At 41.4% G+C, this 21,197-nt stretch overlaps 1 protein-coding gene across 1 annotated transcript in view; it reads left to right on the top strand.

Moving 5' to 3' along the window:
* LOC136858318 (fibrillin-2) overlaps positions 1-21,197 on the top strand; it is a 164,115-nt gene that overhangs the window by 67,546 nt on the left and 75,372 nt on the right. Inside the window, exon 2 of the mRNA XM_068225753.1 lies at positions 20,860-20,923. Within this exon, the coding sequence (XP_068081854.1) occupies positions 20,860-20,923 (64 nt within the window). The remainder of the gene's footprint in view (positions 1-20,859; positions 20,924-21,197) is intronic.

Below are 21,197 nucleotides of genomic sequence, written 5' to 3'. Positions count from 1 at the left end.
GACTGGACACTCGTAAAATCTGTCAATTTAATACTCCACTCACTTGGGTGGTTTTAAATACCTTAACAGCCCAACTACTGTTTATAAAGCGTATTTCCACCTTCACTGTAGTAATAAATACACACAATTCTGTACCTTTGTACTTGAATACGGAGCAAAGTTAAGACACGTCTGACCGCCACAGGACTCTTGATGATGACTGACCCGTGAGAAGCCACTACTCGGGGATGTTGGCGCACTAATCGGCGTAGGAACACTAATTCTTGCCACTAAAAATCCCAACCAAAGGAATGCTGGGTAGCTCCAAAACAAAGTTACCAAAAACATGAAATGCTTTGTACACACAAATTGCATCAATTCCTGTTACTGCCATGATGCATCGTGACTCTAAAATTGTTCGTAATTTCTTTTACAATACAGTAGGCGTTAGTTGGACTATATCTTCTGCCGCGCTGATAAACCACTCTCCACGCTGGCAAGGGGTTCCCACTGCCGGTGATAACAAACATCTGGATACACAATATTCCAATCCATTTGCCACAAACCAATAAGTTAGTTCAGAACTACTATAATAATTACTGACATCTCCTCTTAATATAATCTTCCTTAAATACTGACAGGGATTAATTACAAGCCACATATCATTTGGTCGCGCTAATTTTGAAATTATTTAAATGCAGCAATCTGATTGGAGCACATACTCCGCTGTTCATCTATATGGACGAGTTCATTCCAAAATAAGGGGATTCGGGTATTTAGAACCATGATTCTCCATCTCAGTCACTCCTGCCAGTACTTTTCCATTCTAACTACGCAGTTCCAAAAGATGATGTAATAACAGGTGTCCCAATAATTTATTTTTAGCAGAGAAAGAAGCGTGGGTTCCTATCAAGGCTTCATTCTCACGAGCTAGCTACCATTAATTTCCAATGCTGTCCCTTTGTTTAAGAACGCTGGCTATTACTATTTATTAACAAATACAATTATTAAAATGTTGCCAATCAGACTCATCCGATGGGTGCAGTATATCCCAACCCATTGTCTTTAGTATATCCCCCGAAACCTTATCAATCCCAGCTGCTTTTCTAGTTTTTAACTTTTGTATCTTACTGTAAATGTCATTGCTGTCATAGGTAAATTTTAATACTTCTTTAGTATTAGTCACCTCCTCTATCTGGACATTATCCTTGTAACCAACAATCTTTACATACTGCTGACTGAATACTTCTGTCTTTTGAAGATCCTGGCATACACACTCCCCTTGTTCATTAATTATTCCTGGAATGTCCTTCTTGGAATCTGTTTCTGCCTTAAAGTTCCTATACACACTCTTCCATTTTTCACTAAAATTTGTGTGGCCACCAATTATGCTTGCCATCATGTTATTCTTAGCTGACTTCTTTGCTAGATTCAATTTCCTACTAAGTTCCTTCAATTTCTCCTTACGTACTCAGCCATTTCTAACTCTATTTCTTTCAAACCTGCACCTCCTTCTTAGTCTCTTTACTTCCCTGTTATAATACAGTGGATCTTTACCATTCCTTACCACCTTTAAGGGTACAAACCTATTTTCACATTACTCAACAATTGCTTTAAACCCATCCCAGAGTCTGTTTTCATTTTTATTTACCGTTTTCCACCGATCATAATAATTAAAAACTCCCTCATGCCTGTTTTATCAGCCATATGGTATGCCTAACAGTCCTACTTTTAAGACCTTTCTTTCCTTCACATTTATTTTTTAAGGTACAGCCCCAGCATTTGCCTGGTGTGAAAATGGGAAACCACGGAAAATCATTTTCAGGGCTGCCGACAGTGGGGTCCAAACCTACTATCTCCCGAATACTGGATACTGGCCGCACTTAAGCGACTGCAGCTATCGAGCTTTGGTCCTACAGCTCCTTGCATACCGTATACAGGTCTCATGCGGCATTACTGAGTTGTTGTCCGGTTCTAAGGCTAAATGGTTAGCGTGCTGGCGTTTGGTCACAGGGGTCCCGGCAGAGTCGGGAATTTTAACCTAATTGGTTAATTTCACTGGCACAGGGGCTGGGTGTATGTGTTGTCTTCATCATCATTTCATCCTTTTCACGACGTGCAGGACGCTTACGGGTGTCAAATCAGGAGACTTGCATCTGGCAAGCCGAACTTGTCTTCGGACAATCCCGGCACTAAAAGCCATACGCCATTTCATTTTTTACTGACGTGTTGCTGCCCAGCGCCATCTGCTGGTCTGTTCGTGCACTCGTTGTTGGTGGCAATAAAACCCCATGTCATGTCAAGTATGTGTCACCATTTGTAACTGACGCGTTGCTGTCGAGCGCCATCTGTTGGTTAATTTGTGTACTTCATTTTGGTGTCAATAAAACCCCATGTCATGCCAATCATGTGTGTGAATTGTTACCTCTTCACCTCCAGTATTCTGTGAAGTATTATCGCCTCGTCAAATGTTAACGAACTTTTCGGTCACCTGTATTTCCCTCTGCCAATGTAGCGTGTACCTTGCCTATCATACTCGGTCAACTCCACTCATTCAGAGCAGCGTCAGTGTAACAAGGTGTAACTGTGAGATAGGCCAACTTTCAGAACACATTCCTCACGCGTAGAAGAAGAAAATATGCAATATGGACATGGGTCCGAAAACTTTTCATTTCCGTGTTAGAATTTATTTTAGTCGGCCTCTGTGGTGTAGTGGTTAGCGTGATTAGCTGCCAACCCCGGAGGTCCGGGTTCGATTCCCGGCTCTGCCACGAAATTTGAAAAGTGGTACGAGGGCTGGAACGGGGTCCACTCAGCCTCGGGAGGCCAACTGAATTAAGGGGGGTTCGATTCCCTCCTCAGCCACCTCGAAGTGGTTTTCCGTGGTTTCCCACTTCTCCAGGCAAGTGCCGGGATGGTACCTAACTTAAGGCCACGGCCGCTTCCTTCCCTCTTCCTTGCCTGTCCAATCCAATCTTCCCATCCCTCCACAAGGCCCCTGTTCAGCATAGCAGGCGAGGCCTCCTGGGCGAGGTACTGGTCATCCTCCCCAGTTGTATCCCCCAACCCAGAGTCTGAAGCTCCAGCACACTGTCCTCGAGGCGGTAGAGATGGGATCCCTCGCTGAGTCCGAGGGAAAAACCGACCCTGGAGGGAAAACAGATTAAGAAGAAGAATTTATTTTATGCAACTCTCCATGCGAATCAGTGCGATGGCGGGTTGATGTATGTAACGGGAACATTTCATGTAAGAAAGAGTATTATGTGGTGTGCTCGCACGTTCTCTTCCTGTGTGTTTCCCGTGTTTAATGTACTACGTAGAGTTGTAGAAAATGAGTTATAACATGGAAATAAAGCTTTTCCGGATCCATGTCTATACATCACATTTTCTTCTTCTACGTGTGAGAAATGTGTCCTGAAAGTTTGCCCGTACCTCACTGTTACATTCTGTATACACTATATGAAGTGGGCGAAAGATAACACCATTGTGAGATTTTTTAAGATTTTTTTTCTATGCCACACTATTCAGTCATTGCCATTTAAAACAAAACCAGTGAACACATCCAAGCTGGTAAATAAGCCTACCATGTCTTTGCAGAAGAGCAGCTGGGACTGACGGTCGAATGATAGCAAGCTAGCAATTTGGGGCCAACATCGCAGGTTCTATCCAGGCCAAGTCTACGGTGGAGTTTTGAACATTACTTTGATAAAATTTTGCACCACGGGTGACCAATCCGCAGGACACAGCGTGCCACCTTTCATGTTGAGAGTTTGGAATGAGCCACTTTCCCTTGTCGTAAATTACCCTCCCCGCCGCCAAGGGTGCAGGATATCATAAATATTGAGTGTTTCTAACCATAGTTTTGTAGGATTAAAATCCTGTAGAACCTTTTTTGAGAAGAGAAAAAATAATTCTAAATTTGAATCAAAACCAGTACTTCTAAATGTCACATACATATTTAAGAAAGGCGTATTTACGTCATAATTAATAATTCAAGAAGTAATATATTAAAAATACATAAATGAATAATATATTCCACAATGATAGCTCTGATATGAAACAAACAAGATTAGTTCTTAGTGACCGAGTGAGTTCGCCGTGCGGTTAGGGTCGCGCAGCTGTGAGCTTGCATTCGGGAAATAGTGGGATCGAACCACATTGTCGGCCGCACTGAACTTGTTTTACCGCGGTTTCCTATTTTCACACCAGACAAATACTGGGGCTGTTTCTTAATTAAGGCCCTGGCTGCTTCTTTATCACTCCCAGCCCTTTCCAAACCCATCCTTATTTGTGTCGGTGCGAAGTAATGCAAATTGTAAACAAAAAGTTTTAGTGAGGCTCTTGGATAGTTTATTGTGCACCAGTTTTGGAAACTGGCAGGGAGGAAGATACTGGATCCAGTAGAGAAGATAGTTTAATGTCCGTGACGCAAAGAGTTTCCTGGTTAATGGTTAATCCAAAGGAAAGCAGCTCGATTTGTTCTGGGCGATTTCCGACAAAAGAGTAGCGTTACATAAATGTTGGAAGGTTTGGGTTGGGAAGACTTGGGAGAAAGGGGACGAGCTGCTCGATTAAGTGGTATGTTCCGAGCTGTCAGTGGAGAGATGGCGTGGGAGGACATCTGTGGACGAATAAGTTTGAGTGGTGTCTTTAAAAGTAGGAAAGATCACAATATGAAGATAAAGTTGGAATTCAAGAGGACAAATTGGGGCAAATATTCGTTCATAGGAAGGATAGTTAGGGACTGGAATAACTTACCAAGGGAGATGTTCAATAAATTTCCAATTTCTTTGTAATCATTTAAGAAAATGCCTAGGAAAACAATAGATAGGGAATCTGCCACCTGGGCGACTGCCCTAAGTGCAGATCAGTACTGATTGATTGATTAATTCATTAATTAATTGATTTTATGACCTCCGAAGAAGCCTGGTGCAGGTCTTTCGAGTTGAGGCTGTATGGGCGACCTGCGCGTCTTTGAAGATGGGACCTTACCAATTGTGAAATCTAATGACGAAGGCGGCACACACACGGCACACACACTCAGCCCCGAGCCATTGGAATTAATCAATGAAGCTTAAAATTCCCGAGCCGGCCGGGAATCGAACCCGGGATCTCTTGGGTCAAAGGCCAGCACGCTTACCATGAGCCATGGAGCCGGACTCCTGGTGAATGATGCACTAATTTTAGAACATTTTCGTCTCAAATAACCTTTCAGTAGAAAACAATAATATTGGTGACACATACGAGACACGGTGTATTGGGATAAGAAGATTTATTTATTTTATCTGCGGTGTAGTGGTTAGTGTGATTAGCTACCTCGACGGAGGCCCGAGTTCGATTCCCGGCTCTGCAACGAATATTCGAAAAGTGGTACGAGGGCTGGGAGGGGGTCCACTCAGCCTCGGGAGGTCAACTGAGTAGAGGTGGGAGGCGGGAGGTCGATTCCCACCTCAATCATCCTCGAAGTGGTTTTCCGTGGTTTCCCACTTCTCCTCCAGGCAAATGCCGTGATGGTACCTAACTTCAGGCCACGGCCGCTTCCTTCCCTCTTCTTTGCCCATTCCGATCTTCCCAAGGCCCCTTCCTTGTCCATCCATTCCAATCTTCCCCTCCCCCCCCCACAAGGCCCCTCTTCAGCATAACAGGTGAGGCCTCCCGGTCCTCCTTTCCAGCTGTATCTCCCGACCCAAAGTCTCATGCTCCAGGACACTACCCTTGAGGCGAAATAGGTGGAATCCCTCTCTGAGTCCGAGGGAAAACCAACCCTGGAGAGTAAGCGGATTACGTAAGTAAATGTACATGTTACTGCCATGCGTGTGCCACCATTTGGCCGCCCCAGTCTTACACAAACTGACCGTTTACTGGAGCAGCGTGGAACATCATCGTACTGTTTCGGTCGTGGCCCTACAGAGTGCTCCACAGTTCAACTCTAGAGAGTTAGTTCCGCTCTTTCCTGCTGGAGGGCCGTAAAGTAGCAAACGCGTTCGTCGGAACAGCGGAAGATTATGATTTATTTATTCTGACAACGTTGTGTTCCTCAGCTAGTTATATGTTCACATTCTGTCAGAACTGAGTTCGTGAAGAAACTATGTCAATGGTACGGTTAACGTAGACATGTTGAAAACAAGTCCTACGTTCGCTGAATTTTCTTTCGAAAAATCCAAAGAAATATCGTAAGATAAACTTTGTAAGATCAAAGACAGCTAACACCTTGAAGAACATGTAGACAGTAGACCTGTAGACGTGGATATTTCCTGCCTTGCTGTGAATGGATCAATTCGGAAGGTTGACAAGATTGCGTACCCTCTGAATACAAACCGAGGTGTAATTACGATCCCAAAATATGATACGAGTTAAAAAATGAAGAGGATACAGAGGTACACCAAGGAAAGAAGAGTATTTACTAACCCACAACAAATTTATTCAAAGGTAGATTTCACTTGCAGTCAATCGAGGTTTATATTCTTCTACTGGAAGCTCGAGGTGCCATATCTACGTTTTTTGAAGATTTTAGGGAGAGTCTTGACCTATCATCCTGTCTTAGAGGTGAGATTATAGTGATTGTACTGAAGAAATTCTGCCAAATTTTAAAACACTATTTCAATCCGAAAGTTTGATTACGATTTGTTATAGCTGTTATGTAACTTTTCTCTTAGTGAGTAGGCCATACTGAGTCCTATGGCGCTACCTTTATTGGAAGGCAGGTGTTCTTGTACGTGTCTGTAATCTATTGACACGAGACTGACCTTCTAATACCATCGGACTGAATTAATCAACCAACTTCAGCTCAGAACGGCAGCACTCTACTGTTTGAAAATAATAATAATAATAATAATAATAATAATAATAATAATAATAATAATAATAATAATAATAATAATAATAATAATAATAATAATAATAATAATAATCCACTTCTGTGATGCAGTGATTAGTGTGATTAGCTGCCACCCCCGGAGGCTCGGGTTCGATTCCCGGCTCTGCCACGAAATTTGAAAAGTGGTACGAGGGCTGGAACAGGGACCACTCAGCCTCGGGAGGTCAACTGAGTAGAGGGGTTCGATTCCCATCTCAGCCATCCTCGAAGTGGTTTTCCGTGGTTTCCCACTTTTTCTCCAGGCAAATGCCGCTATGGTACCTAACTTAAAACCACGGCCGCTTCCTTCCCTCCCCCTTGCCCATTCCAATCTTCCCATCCCCACACAAGGCCCCTGTTCAGCATAAGAGGTGAGGCCTATTGGGCGACGTACTGGTCCTCCTCCCAGTTGAATCCACCCGACCCAAATGCCTCACGCTCCAGGACACTGCCCTTGACGCGGTAGAGGTGGGATCCCTCTTTGAGACCGGGCGAAAAACCAACCCTGGAGGGTAAACGGATTAAGAATGAAATAATATTAAGAATAATGATAATACATACATACATACATACATACATACATACATACATACATACATTATCATTATAAACAATTATGCCTTTCAGCATTCAGTCTGCAAGCCTCTCTGAATTTACTAAACGTCGGAACCATCGTCGTCTTGGTCTCCCTCTACTTCTCTTACCCTTCATAACAGAGTCCATTATTCACCTAGGTAACCTATCCTCCTCCATTCGCCTCACATGACCCTGCCACCGAAGCCGGTTTATGCCTACCCCTTCATCCATCGAGTTCATTCCTAACTTAGCCTTTATCTCATAATTCCGAGTACCCTCCCGCCATTGTTCCCATCTCTTTATACCAGCAATCATTCTCGCTTTCATAATAATAATAATAATAATAATAATAATAATAATAATAATAATAATAATAATAATAATAATAATTTGACCTTAGAGCCTCCGTGGCTCAGGCGGCAGCGCACCGGCCTCTCACCGCTGGATACCGTGGTTCAAATCCCGGTCACTCCATGTGAGATTTGTGCTGGACAAAGCGGAGGCGGGATAGGTTTTTCTCCGGGTACTCCGGTTTTCCCTATCATCTTTCATTCCAGCAACACTCTCCAATATCATTTCATTTCATCCGTCAGTCATTAATCATTGCCCCAGAGGAGTGCGACAGGCCTCGGCAGGCGGCACAATTCCTATCCTCGCCGCAAGTTGGGGGCTTCATTCGCCTCATCCCTGACCCGGTCATTGACTGGAAAACAGGCTGTAGGTTTTCATTTTCAATAGTTTGACCTTAGCTACCGCACTGTAGCCTGTGTACCAATCTCTGATCTATAGCAGTGAAACAGAACTCTAGTAGAGAGTTCCTGAGGCTGAACTAATGTCGCAGAGTGTGGCTATGACAAGTGTTCAAAATGCCGACATTATGATCTGGATTGCTTAAATTCTTTCCCAGTTCGTTCGTAATTAATTGACCTCGCGAACTTAGAATCCGGAGTGGGACATCCAACTTTTGATCAAACTGGGCTGTAAATTTCAAGAAGCCTACGCCGCACAAAAGTACTGACCGTTAACGAAGCAAATCATTAATCATATTTACTCATAAATATCAGTTAACTGCGATCCAGAACACCGGTAACATTATTTGCCGGCTGCCAAATCCTGTCGCACTCCCCTGGGACAATGATTAATAACTGACAGATGAAATGATATTCGATAGCGTTGCTGGAATGAAAAGATGAAGGGAAACCGGACTACCCAGAGAAAAACCAGTCCCGCCTCCGCTTTGTCCGGCACAAATCTCACCTGGAGAGACCGGGGTTTAATCCACGGAATCCAGTGGTGAGATGTCGCCCCGCTGCCGCCTGAGCGACGGAGGCTAATAATAATAATGTACACACGTCGAAAGTGTATTTGCACCTCTTTCCATGTGTTTTGTAGCATTGCAGATGTCACATTTGTGATAGCTGTTTGAATGTTGCTTAAAACTGCATTTAGCGTGTGAATTTTTAATTAAGCATCCCAACACATTGTTGGTCTGCGAGATAAATGTCCCAATTGCCTCTCGTCTTTGAAAATCAGGCAGCTCAGCCGGTGGCGCAGCACAGCACGCTTCTCGTTAGTTGTCTTTTACGCTTGTACGACGTCTTCTTCAGCTGGAGTATCAACTGCGACCAAATGACGATGTTCCTTCGTATATACCAATCAAAAAATGGCACAGGCGTCTTCGGGAAACTCACAGTTTGCTTTCGATGTCGGTCCATAACACCAAGCGCGCAGATGTGGGGAGGCGAAAGTGCAATACAGATTTGAAGTCTGTCGCACCACTAATGATGCTTATATCGAGGTATATTACGTATGTAAAGAAACATTTTGAGTTTCTCTACTTGTAGAACCAAACCTCCAATGATTATCTCTATTAATTCTCAAGATATCAATTTTTATTTTATTATACATTCAAGCCGGACACGCTATACTAATTTATACAACCTGGAAGTCTTAAGGGAAGTTAAAGAAGAGAGAAGATTTTTAAACGAAATGGAAAACAGAAAATTAAAATTTATTGGACATATCATCAGACACAATACTTTCATCACTAACATACTTGAAGGGAAAGTGCTGGGAAAGAAAGGCAGAGGAAGACCTAGGATGAAGTATTTGGACGACATCAAGAAGAGGTTAGGTTGTGTCAATTACATGGAACTGAAAGGAACAGCCAATGAAAGAAAAGAGTGGTTGCATCGACGAGGCATTAGCCTTTAGAATATTGATTGATTGATATGGGTTCCTATGTATATATACATTTTCTTCACTGCGCGGAGGATGTGAGGAAAAGAAGATGGTTTTACTTCTGTTGGTAGAAGTTTCCTTTGCCGAGAGCTACGTGCGTAAAATCCACTTAAATATGAGGTTGTTCTGGCGAGTGGTGGAACAAGAGTAACTGCTTGGCCTCTCCTAATATAATATAATTTCTCCGAAGACCTTAAAAAGTAGTTAGTGGGACGTAAAACAAATAACATTATTATTATTATTATTAATATAATATAATATAATATAATATAATATAATATAATATAATATAATATAATATAATATAATATAATATAATATAATATGACGGTATAGTGTATGTTTCACAGAATCCAAGCTCTTAAACCAGAGGGAGTTAAATGGTGCTGTGTGTACCAAAATCTTCCAAATCGTCTCAATAGTACAGGAAAAATCTTGTATTTCTTGAAACGTCAACGGAAATATATTAATTAATTAATACGGTCACCTAGTTTGTTTTGCTATCACTACAACGGAAACCATGAAGATGATGTTCACGCTACTTTCTATTCACGGCGTTGCCTAGATCACAGAGCCTGTGCTTACTGTCAACCATGTGCATTCTCTCCATGGCGTTGCCTAGGATAATCAGATCGCATCATAGGAGTTTTGTATCTTGCAGTGAATGGTCGAGCTGAGCAATAATATAGTGTGTCGTTGGTTTTGTTTCCTTTGTGATTTCATCATGCCTCGACGACGTGCTAATATAGGATACAACACGGTAAATACTTAAAGACTACGCGTACTACGCAATAATGAATGTTATGATGAGAGGGAAGACCATTTAGGGATAAAAGGGCAAACCAGTCTTTGCGGATAGATAGGTAGGAAAACTACTCTGGAAAGAAACGATTATCTCAAGATTGTGAAAAAACATAGGTCCCAAAGAGATAGAGAAACGTCTGTTGATAGAGAACAGTGTATGCTCAGAGATCACATCAGGCATGCACAACAATATCATAATGTGATTAGAACACGTAATTCTAATAATTTTGTAATCTATGGTAGAATCGTAATTCACTACTGAACATTCTAGCCGTTCAGTTGATACTGTCCTGGATATAGTGGTACATTTATCCAACTGAATTTTTAAATTCTTTGACTCCTCCTGGAACTATTCTCCACAAACTGATTTTAAAGGTAGGTTCCCCTAAAATATTGCTCCGCAACCTAAGCACACCAAAATTATGCAATGGTACAATATTGCTAATCAAATCGTTAAAAAATATTCTACCCGAGCTCGATAGCTGCAGTCGCTTAAGTGCGGCCAGTATCCAGTATTAGGGAGATAGTAGGTTCGAACCCCACTGTCGGCAGCCCTGAAAATGGTTTTCCGTGGTTTCCCATTTTCACACCAGGTAAATGCTGGGGCTGTACCTTAATTAAGACCACGGCCGCTTCCTTCCCACTCCTAGCCCTTTCCTGTCCCATCGTCGCCGTAAGACCTATCTGTGTCGGTGCGACGTAAAACAACTAGCAAATATATATATAATTATATTCTACTTGAGTGCACGATCCTCACTAGGTGCGGAGCTAGTGAAACTGTTTTTTTATCTGTTTTGATCTCTGAATACCAATGATAAACACCAACTTATCATTTTAGTTTAAAAAGCTCCAGTTTTCAGTAAAATTGTGATTTAGTATGACAATTAATAAAGCACAGGGACAAACTCTAAATGTTACAGGTCCAGACCTGAGCGTTGAATGATTTTCTCATGGTAAACTCTGTGATCCTGTCACTTGTTATCTCCAAAGAAAATGTATGTGGGTTGCCCCAGATAGAGAGTTACGTAACGTAGTATATATGGGAGATATTTAATATGTAAGGCCACCCGTGCGAAGCCGGGGCGGGTCAGTTAGTATAATATAATCCATGTATTTTTGTGGCTTTGCAGATTTCATTTAATTTTCAATCTTTCAAAATTCAATTGATATAGTATCCGTTTTATATATACAGTCACTCCCATTAATATTCGGACACTGATGAAATCCACGAAAAAGTGATGACAATAACGCACCCATGAGCCGAGTGTGAAACCAAATGTGGCCAAGTTATGAAACTACATTTGGTTGCTTAGGCCGAAGAGGAATCACGAAACATTGATGTACAGTATTCTGTAAAAGAAAGGCCATAGTGGACATGGGTGAAATGACACGCCGCAAATATATTCGGTCACCTGAAAAGGCCGGGATATCCGTTGTGTTCATTGACGGAGACAGGGCAGATAGCGTTGCAAAACGTTCAGTTCAGGAGTGCGGTGTCGCGAGACACGTCGTGCAGAAATCATTTGCTGCAGTGTTGCGGAATGGTATCAAATAGGGTGCCAAAGACAACACAATACCACTTTTGAAGAACGCCAGCTCGTGATATTCCATCGTGCTCGAGGTAAATTGCATAGAAAGATATCGCAGATGCTTAACATAACCAGAACAACAATTGGAGATATAATAAGACGATGCAAAAAAGAAGATAGAATTAATTCAATTCCCCAGATAGCCAGACCAAGAAGGCTGACACAACGAGAGGAGCGGTTTTGCTTCAGAATGGAAAACGAAATCCGAAAATTAGTGCTCCGAAATTGGCAGCAGCTGTTTTAGAGGAGTGTGGAAAGAAGGTGAGTACTGATACCGTGCGAAGAGCACTGCAAAGGAATGAGTTCTTTCGCAGAAGAGCTAGGAGGAAACCATACATTAGTGCAGTAAATAAAACAAGCGGCTGGAGTTCGCAAAAACCTTCGTACGCAAACCCAGTGCTTGGTGGGAGGATGTGTTATTTGTTGATGAGTCAAAGTTCAACGTCTTCGGGTCCGATGGCAAGCAATTTGTGTGGCGGAAACGTCACGAGGAACTGAGAACAAGCAATTTAGAAGCAACGGTAAAAACATTGTGGAAGAAGAGGAATCGTGTAGGGATGTGTAGCATCGAACGGGGTTGGTGCACAGAGTTTCATTGAAGGTACTTTGACAAAACAAGGGGTATTTGGCTATACTCAAAAACAATTTGCGACAATTTGCGGAACAACTTGGTATACAGTGTACTTTCAACTTCTACCAAGATATCGACCTCAAGCATAAGTCGTAACTTGTCAGGGAGTGGCTGTTGTAAAACTGCCCGAAGGTCTTGAAACTACACCACAATCACCCAACCTGAACCCCATCGAGAAGGTATGGAGTCGAATGAAGGCAGCTCTGCAATTGCGGCGGCCAAGTTCCTTCGGAGACTTGAAGAGGAGACTGCTACAAGAATGGGCGGCATTAAGCCCCTGATTATATTAAGAAAGTTATCGCCAGTATGCCGAATCGACTGGAATAGGTCCTAAAATATCAAGGTAGACATACAAAGTACTGAATGTGTAACACTGTAGTGAATTATGCGAGTTTATGTTGCTTTTTGTATAGTGACCGAATATTTTTGAGGTGGCACTGGAATTATTGCTTTTATTTAATGTACGACAGATGACGTACTAATGACTGTCAGAATAGTTTGAATTACATCACGATGTTTGTAGAACGTGTTACTACGTTTTTCTACATGTTTCGTTGTATTTAACGTTATCATTATAGTGTAAGAACAGCTACCCAATAAAAGTGTGTGAAAAATCAGACTGACCGAATATTTATGGGAGTAACTGTATATACCGGTAGCAAGCTTTGGCAATCTTGTGAATCAAGAAAGTAAGAATATAAAATTAAAATTATATATATATATGTATATACCTAGATCCATATCATACTTATTTCATACACTTTAAGTAACCGGGCTGTTGATCTCAATGTTTCACTCTTCTTAAATAAAGCATGAAACAGTAGGCCTATATCGTACAGCTTCACCTACCACGTACAGATATAGTTTCGTTTATCACCATTCATGCTGCCAATTTTGACGTTCTATTTGGTGGCTTGTAAAGGAAACCGGGCCTCGATTGAACGACATGTATGTATATGTTCAGTCCACAGCCCGAAGGCTGGTTGGATCTTCAAAAGTTCCACCATTAGCTGTCATAGGTTGCCTGCCTAGGCATCACTGAAGAGGCGCGCTAGAGAAATGAGGAGTGAGGTAGCTTCCCGTCGCTTTCCTCATTGAGCCAGAGTTGCTATTACATATCAGTCTGCCAAGCCCACTGAAATGCATGCACCAACCGACCCTATGAGCAACATTTTCACACCCTACATAGCAGGGACTGGCTGCACAAGGAAAGGCATTACTGCATCGCTCATATCTCAGTCACTTTCCTATTGTCAAAGCCAAGGATAAGACTGAGACAGATCAATGAAAGTAACAAAATTGCTCTAGCCCATACCAGAACACATAGTGCACTGTAAACACTAGTTCTCACCAGCAAAGGCGTATTGAGCGACTTATTGCTGGGTTTTAATTTTGTCCCGGTAAACATTGAATGTGTCACCAACATTTATTTTACATGCCAATATCTTACGGTATGGATTGCCGAATGGACTTCTGCCCTTCAAAAATCCGACCAACTTACCGGATTAGTTTTCCCTGGGAATAAATGGTATAGTGTGAGCCTCGGGATCCCATGGTCATGCATTCAAACCCAGCAGAGCCAGTCGGATATTTGTGTGGGGGAGGGGGTGCAAAGTTCATTCATGCACCATGCCGTGCAATTCACATGTGTAATATCTCAGGTGGTATTTACCCTATTCAGTCATAAGACAGCCAAATGAGGCCCGTTTCCTCTGCCAGCTGGGTAGAGATTGACACTGAGGCAGCCTAAATGACGCCAAATCAAGAATATCTGCAACACAGTAGCTGACTCCATTATTACTAGTATTTCCAGATCTGTACCCACGATTTCTCTTCCTGATCACAGACGGACCGAGCAACAATAAATGACAGAACGTGCTTCTTGGTTACTGTCTCGACCGGAAACGTACAAGAGTTGAAAACGGAGACGTTTCTACACTTTCACTGATGAGCGAGAGCATTAATGCTTCGGCTAACGACAACATTATGTCGTCTTGCTTCCTTGTAAAGATGACGGTACTGTACACGTGGACAATAATCCTCACTGCAGTAGAAAGCAAATCAGGAAGAGATTACCTGCCATGTAGGCGGAGCTGATCGGATATGATGGAGCAGATGTGTGTTACAGTGCAAAGAACGTTGTCAAGGTGATTCACTGCGTACTATTGATATATATTTCAGTACAATGACAATCTTATAAAGAGCCTCCGTGGCTCAGACGGCAGCGCGTCGGCCTCTCACCGCTGGATACCGTGGTTCAAATCCCGGTCACTCCATGTGAGATTTGTGCTGGACAAAGCGGAGGCGGGGCAGGTTTTTCTCCGGGTACTCCGGTTTTCCCTGTCTCCATTCTCATTTCATAGCATCTATCAGTCATTAATATATCACTTTGGGAGTGGCGACCCCATCGTACTAACAGCCTATATATGCTTCATTCATTACATTCCTGAGCCGGTCAATGACTGGAAAACAGGTTGTAGGTTTTCATTCTTTTTTCAATAATCTTATAACAAGATACCGTATTCAATTCACTGCTACTGAAGCCGTGACGTTGTGTTGCATACAGCGGTCATGTTGATGGACGTATAATATTTACACTAAGCATGGCAAGCAACATTACTAAAGCGATTCACCTCGCAATAATACTTTATATGTATATTTTGATACTATTAGTTCTCATGTAAACCAATAATGTTAATATAAACATGATGTTCTACTTAATATTATCGAAGTCATGATGCCATATTGCATACAACGGCCGTGCAGGGTGTGTACAGCAATATTTACGGGTAACATGTCCTATGAATACATGTATAATACACCAACAAAACTAGCAACATGGTACGTGTAGTGTAATTGTAAGATTGTATTCGTGAGATCAATCAATCAGCTGCTTCTTCGATACAGAGGTTCGCCTTCATGGAGCGCCAATTTTACCTTTTTTCGTTGCGTTATCCTCTTTACTTTTACATACTGTATGTCTCACCACCAGCCCATCTCTTGATGCCGTCAATCCGTTCTCCTCTTGGACGAATCCTTCCAGATTGTCTTCCCGTCCTTCATTCCAGGGTCAGTAGCAGGCATGATACAGATGAACCACATGCGATGTGCGGCATACCTCCATTATTTTCCTATTGTGGACTACTTGTAATAACGAAGGACTGATGTTTGCCCTACCCAGCACTTCTTCGTTTGTCACCATGTCTTTTCGGCACATCCTCAATATTTTTCTGATTTACCAACGTCCAAATATATTCATTCTTCGTATGATGTCAGCATTGAGCGTCCATTTCTCGCAGCCATCAGTTCAGCAGAAAGTTGATAATGAGGCTCAACCATTCCTTCACCCTCCAGTACGCCTGTTTTACCAGGGCAGTGCATGCCTTAACCTCTTCAGTGCTTCGGCCGACGGTGTTAATTGGAAATCCAGATATCTCCAGTGTCTCCCTTACTAGCTGGACATATCGTATGTTCCCTGTATTCTTCAAACATAGTAATTTTGCTCTTCTGCGTATTGAGACTGACGCCAAAGCGTTGTCTAACCTCGATGATCCTCTCTGTAGCCTTCTGCGATTCCTCCTTTTCTGTTGTGATTATGGCCACGTCATCCGCACATTTGGTGCAATTGACATTATGGTCCGTAAATTAGACTCTGTAGAAGTTATTGAGTGCCTACTGGATGTCATTCACTATAGTATTAAAAGAGATTCAGACAAGACTTCTTCCATGCATTCTGTAAGCTTGTATGGTCATCCATCCTCCTGGTGATTACTTTATTCCAAATATACCACTCATTCTCCTTGTTCCTTCCTTTTGATTATTTCTTGTCTATTCTCGATTACAAATCTGTCAGCGCGGATTCTTTCTCAATTTTCTAGGGAACCCAGTTTCTAATTATTGATGATTTTGGTGTGCTCGGATTCCATCATTGGCAGCCCCATTTGCAAAACAGATACACGCTGACACTATGCCTCAATTAAAACCAATACCGCTGTCTTCCTAGTCCTAGCCATTTCCTATCTCATTCTGCCTCGATGTTATTAAAGCACTGGGAAGACATTGCACGTCCTTTCTTGTGTTCTTTATTGTCATTTATCTAGTGAAAACTTGATTCTCTGTTGTTCAGTGAGATTCTATGTACTGTAATTGTAAGTTATGGTAGTATGTAGTAGTAATAACCACGGATGAAGTATTAAATTAGCAAAAGGAAAAGGGGATAAATCAGGTAATAATAGTGAAATTACTTATGAATTCTGGAAGGAACTAGGCAATAACAGACAAATATTAGGAAAAGTAACTAAAATATTTAACAACATTTTTGATGGTAGGAAAATCCCAAGATTTTGGCAAGGAGGAATAATATGCCCTATACTCAGAAGGACGGGGGATAGATCGAATATAAATAATTACAGGGGTACTATTTTGTTCGATACACTTAGTAGGAAATATATATCGGGATATTAGCAAAAAATAATTATAAAATGTGCAGAGGATTAGTCTACACTCTCTGTACACCACACGGGATTCACAAAAGGAATGAGAACCACAAACAAGATATGTATAATTAAAACAATAATTGAAATACATAGAAAGTAATGGTAGGTATGTAAAAAAGGAAATAAATTAAAAAATCAAAGGTGGTGATTAGAAGGAGTGGAACTTGAAGTAGTCATTAAATTAGAATACTTTTGATTTATAATAACACCAGTGGGGGTGTGGAATCAACAAATAAGACGAGATAAAATGAAAGGCATGGCCGCTCTATCTAGCACGGTGTGTCTGGAAAGAAAGATGCAAATTACTGAACATAAGCTGAGTAAAGATATTTTAAAGGCTCTTGTGATATCAAGAGCATTGTAAGGAGCAGAAATATGGAGTATTGAAGTAGATAAAAAAGAAGTAGATGTTATTAGTAATATATTCTGTAAGATAATACTGGGTCTCCCAGAATGCACAGCTAATAACGGAGTTAGAATATTATCTGAATATATTAAGTATACAATCAGATATAGTGAAGAAAGTAATAAAATGATGGCTGATATCAAGCAGGGAAGACGCGAGGGAAATATTGGATTTAGCATACCAACACCAGATGAAATGTTTAAATGATAATTACTGGCTAATGAAAGTTAAAAGGATGCTTGACAGAATAGGAATGGGAGAATATTGGAACAACGAGATTCAAAACAAAGATAAGAAATTGTGCAAGAAAGTAACGATTAGAGTGAAAGCACGTGATTCTGACAGAATAAATAACATCACCGACATTTCTTAAAATGATCCAAAAATGTCAATAAAGAAATAAAGATTTCCACACGGAGAAATAAAAGGTATGGTGTGGTGGCTACTGGGAAGATACACTGAGTGGCCAAAAGTCATGGGAAGACACTGAATGTGTTAATAACGAGTTGCTCCTCCGCGAGCCCTCAAAACGGCAGCACAAGGTGTTGGAATTGTTCTGGAGGAATCTGGACCCACACACCTTGCACTGATACTCACAATTGGTCCTGTATAGTTGGTGCGGAGTTCATAGAGCGTACACCAGCACCGACAGCATCCCATAAATGATCGATTGGATTAAGATGGGGGATCTGGAGGGACAATCCATTGATTTAACTTCACTGGAGTGCTCCTCCAACCAGCTGCGGGCCACCACAGAGCGGTGACATGGCGCATTGTACTGTTGAAACATGGCATCTCCAACAGGGTACTTTAGGGCCAGAAAGGAACGCAGATGGTCTGAAAGAATGTCCACATAATGTACACCTGTCAATGCTCCCTGCAGCCAGACAATAAGGCTTAATTGCGACCATGTGCACGCCGCCCAGACCAGAACTGAGCCACCTCCGCCTGGATACAACCTTGTTGATACGCAGGATTAGTAGCTTCATGGGGCATACGCCACACTCTCACGCGCCCATCAGTTCGATACAACTGGAACCGGAATTCATCGGACCGTACCACACTCCGCCACTGTTCCTTGGTCCATTGCCAATGTTCGCGGGCCCATGCACGTCGTTGAACTCAGTGTCGAGGTGTCAGCAAAGGGACACGAGTTGGTCGTCGGCTGGTGAAGCCTATGCGGTGCAGTTGCCTTCTTACAGACCCAACATTCAACTGGGCGATGATCTGACTCACAGTAGCCCGTCGAGCAGCCAGTATGGTTCTGCGGAGGCGACTTTATGTCAGTTCGTTTAACACTTGTGGTCTTCCCGTGCGGCGGTTTACGCGGGTGGTAACATTCTCTCTGCGGTGTTGAAGTTCCAACCTCGACACTTTTGAACTCGGACACCTGAATTCGCTTGTAATCCCCGCAATGCTATGACCCATGCGCCGTGCGCCGATGATCATCCACGTTCATAGTCGGTTAATTCGTGACTGTTGCCATCTTCACGACTCCGGTGTCTGTGACAGAGTGCTCAGCTGCGCCACAGCTCTCCGCAACGCTCAGGTGTCATACATGACACATTTTATAATGGGACACCCCTTCCAGTGACTTTTGGCCACTCAGTGTATAAGGGTCAGAGATAGAAACACGATGAAATTCGTTAGTTATTTTATGGGGAAATAATGGAAGTGGGGTATCTATTCAGAGTTTGTAGGGAGACGGGTGCAATGAAAGTAAAATATCTGGGCAGGGAATAAAATCAATATTAGAAAGAAGGAAAGAATTCTATACAATCGTTAAATTATTAAACAAAGAATGGATTACATCGGGAAGAACACCAACATTTTTGTTTTTTTAAATGTGGCAAAAGGATGTAGGAAAAAATAAAACAAGCACTGAAGAAAATAATGAATAAAGAATTACATCTGGAACAAAATGGAAGAAAGTATGGTGCGATAAAATGAAGAATAGACATAATTACTATTAAGTTTAAACATAATGTTTAATGTAGTAATAGATAAATATTTGTAACAAAGATGATGTGATGCATGTATCAAACAAATGGATTTCAATAAATGAATGCTCTCTGCCCAATTCCAGGTGATTCGGAACTAGGGGACGGGAGTTTTCTATTCTATTCTATTCTATTCTATTCTATTCTATTCTATTCTATTCTATTCTATTCTATTCTATTCTATTCTAGTATGTGTTATTTTAGCGTGAGATGTGATTTGGTGACAACTATTTATCTTGTTTTCTTGTGGGTATTATTTGAATGTTTAATGCTTTTTGCAGTTTATGTTGTACTGTATAGAATAATAAATGAGTTACAAGATGGTGAGGGACTGAAAAAAATATCTCGACAGTATTATGAGATGGACAGCATACACTGGTATGATGGTATACGGGATGAAAGATAAGTTTGTAAGATTCACCAAGAGGAAAACTCCTCTCAGTTTTAATTACTAAGTTGATGGGGGTGATAGTACCTCATGGGGCTCACTGAAAGTACCATGATTGAGGTACAGCCCCAGTGGAGTAAATCATAATTTTAAGATGGAATTCAAGAGGACAAACTGGGCCAAATATTCGCTTATGGGAAGACGAATTAAGGATTGGACTAACTTACCGAGGAAAATGTTCAATAAATTTCTAAGTTTATGAAACAATTTAAGAAAAGAATAGGCGAAAAACTGAGAGGGAATCTGCCACCTAAGGGACAGCCCTAAATGCAGGTCACTGGTGATTGACTGATTGCTTATGACTGATTGATTGATTGATTTGATTGATTGATTGATTGATTGATGGATTGATTGATTGATTGATTAATTGATGGATTGATTGATTGATTGATTTAATTCTCTATCAACTGTCTTCAATTAGTCAGAAGATGTTTGAAGTGAAAATTTTTTAGTGAGCCACGGTGTGTTTCTGTGTTATTTGATGTATAATCTGACTAATCTTTTCTGCTGATGAACTACCCATGAGTATTTACGAGTTGAAATTCATCGGTCCCACGCACAATAATTATTGTACCGGCGTTACTGATACAGTACATAACTTAATTTGTTAGGTTATTTTTCATTTGTAAAATAGCTTTATTACAAATTCATTACCTAATAACAAAATCGATGTATAGCTATCGTCGATGTAGCTACAGTATCTACCAACTTTCGTGGTTAATGTATGCTTTTTACAGGCCACACAAATTTCCATTGTAATCAGAGTATTGTGATATGATTTTTCTCAAATTATACTTTGTGTTTGTTTGTAAGTAATATTAATCATTTTTCAGGTTCCCTTTGTCCTGGGTTCGTTCAGGACCACATTCATCTGGTCGGAACAACACAGCTAATGAAGTAAGTGACATTAATTTTATCTAGAAATGAGAAAATGTTATACTTGGGTACATTAATACATTAATTTTCTTCTGGAACGTGAATTTATCTGCATGTTTCCGTCAGCAACCACATGATATTTAATTGCCAGTGGAAGCTTGTGCTTTTGTGATTATAAGGTACGGATCTATGGTTATATGTCAGTATTACCGAAAGCGTCCTCTGGTATCTTTCGCTCTCGTTTGCCACGTACCAGCTTACTGGCCCGATCATAAAAGCCAGTCTTCTCGCCTCG

The sequence above is a fragment of the Anabrus simplex genome, chromosome 1 (genome assembly GCF_040414725.1).
Source record: "Anabrus simplex isolate iqAnaSimp1 chromosome 1, ASM4041472v1, whole genome shotgun sequence".
Lineage (NCBI taxonomy): Eukaryota > Metazoa > Arthropoda > Insecta > Orthoptera > Tettigoniidae > Anabrus > Anabrus simplex.
This window is presented reverse-complemented; position numbering and strand designations above follow the sequence as displayed.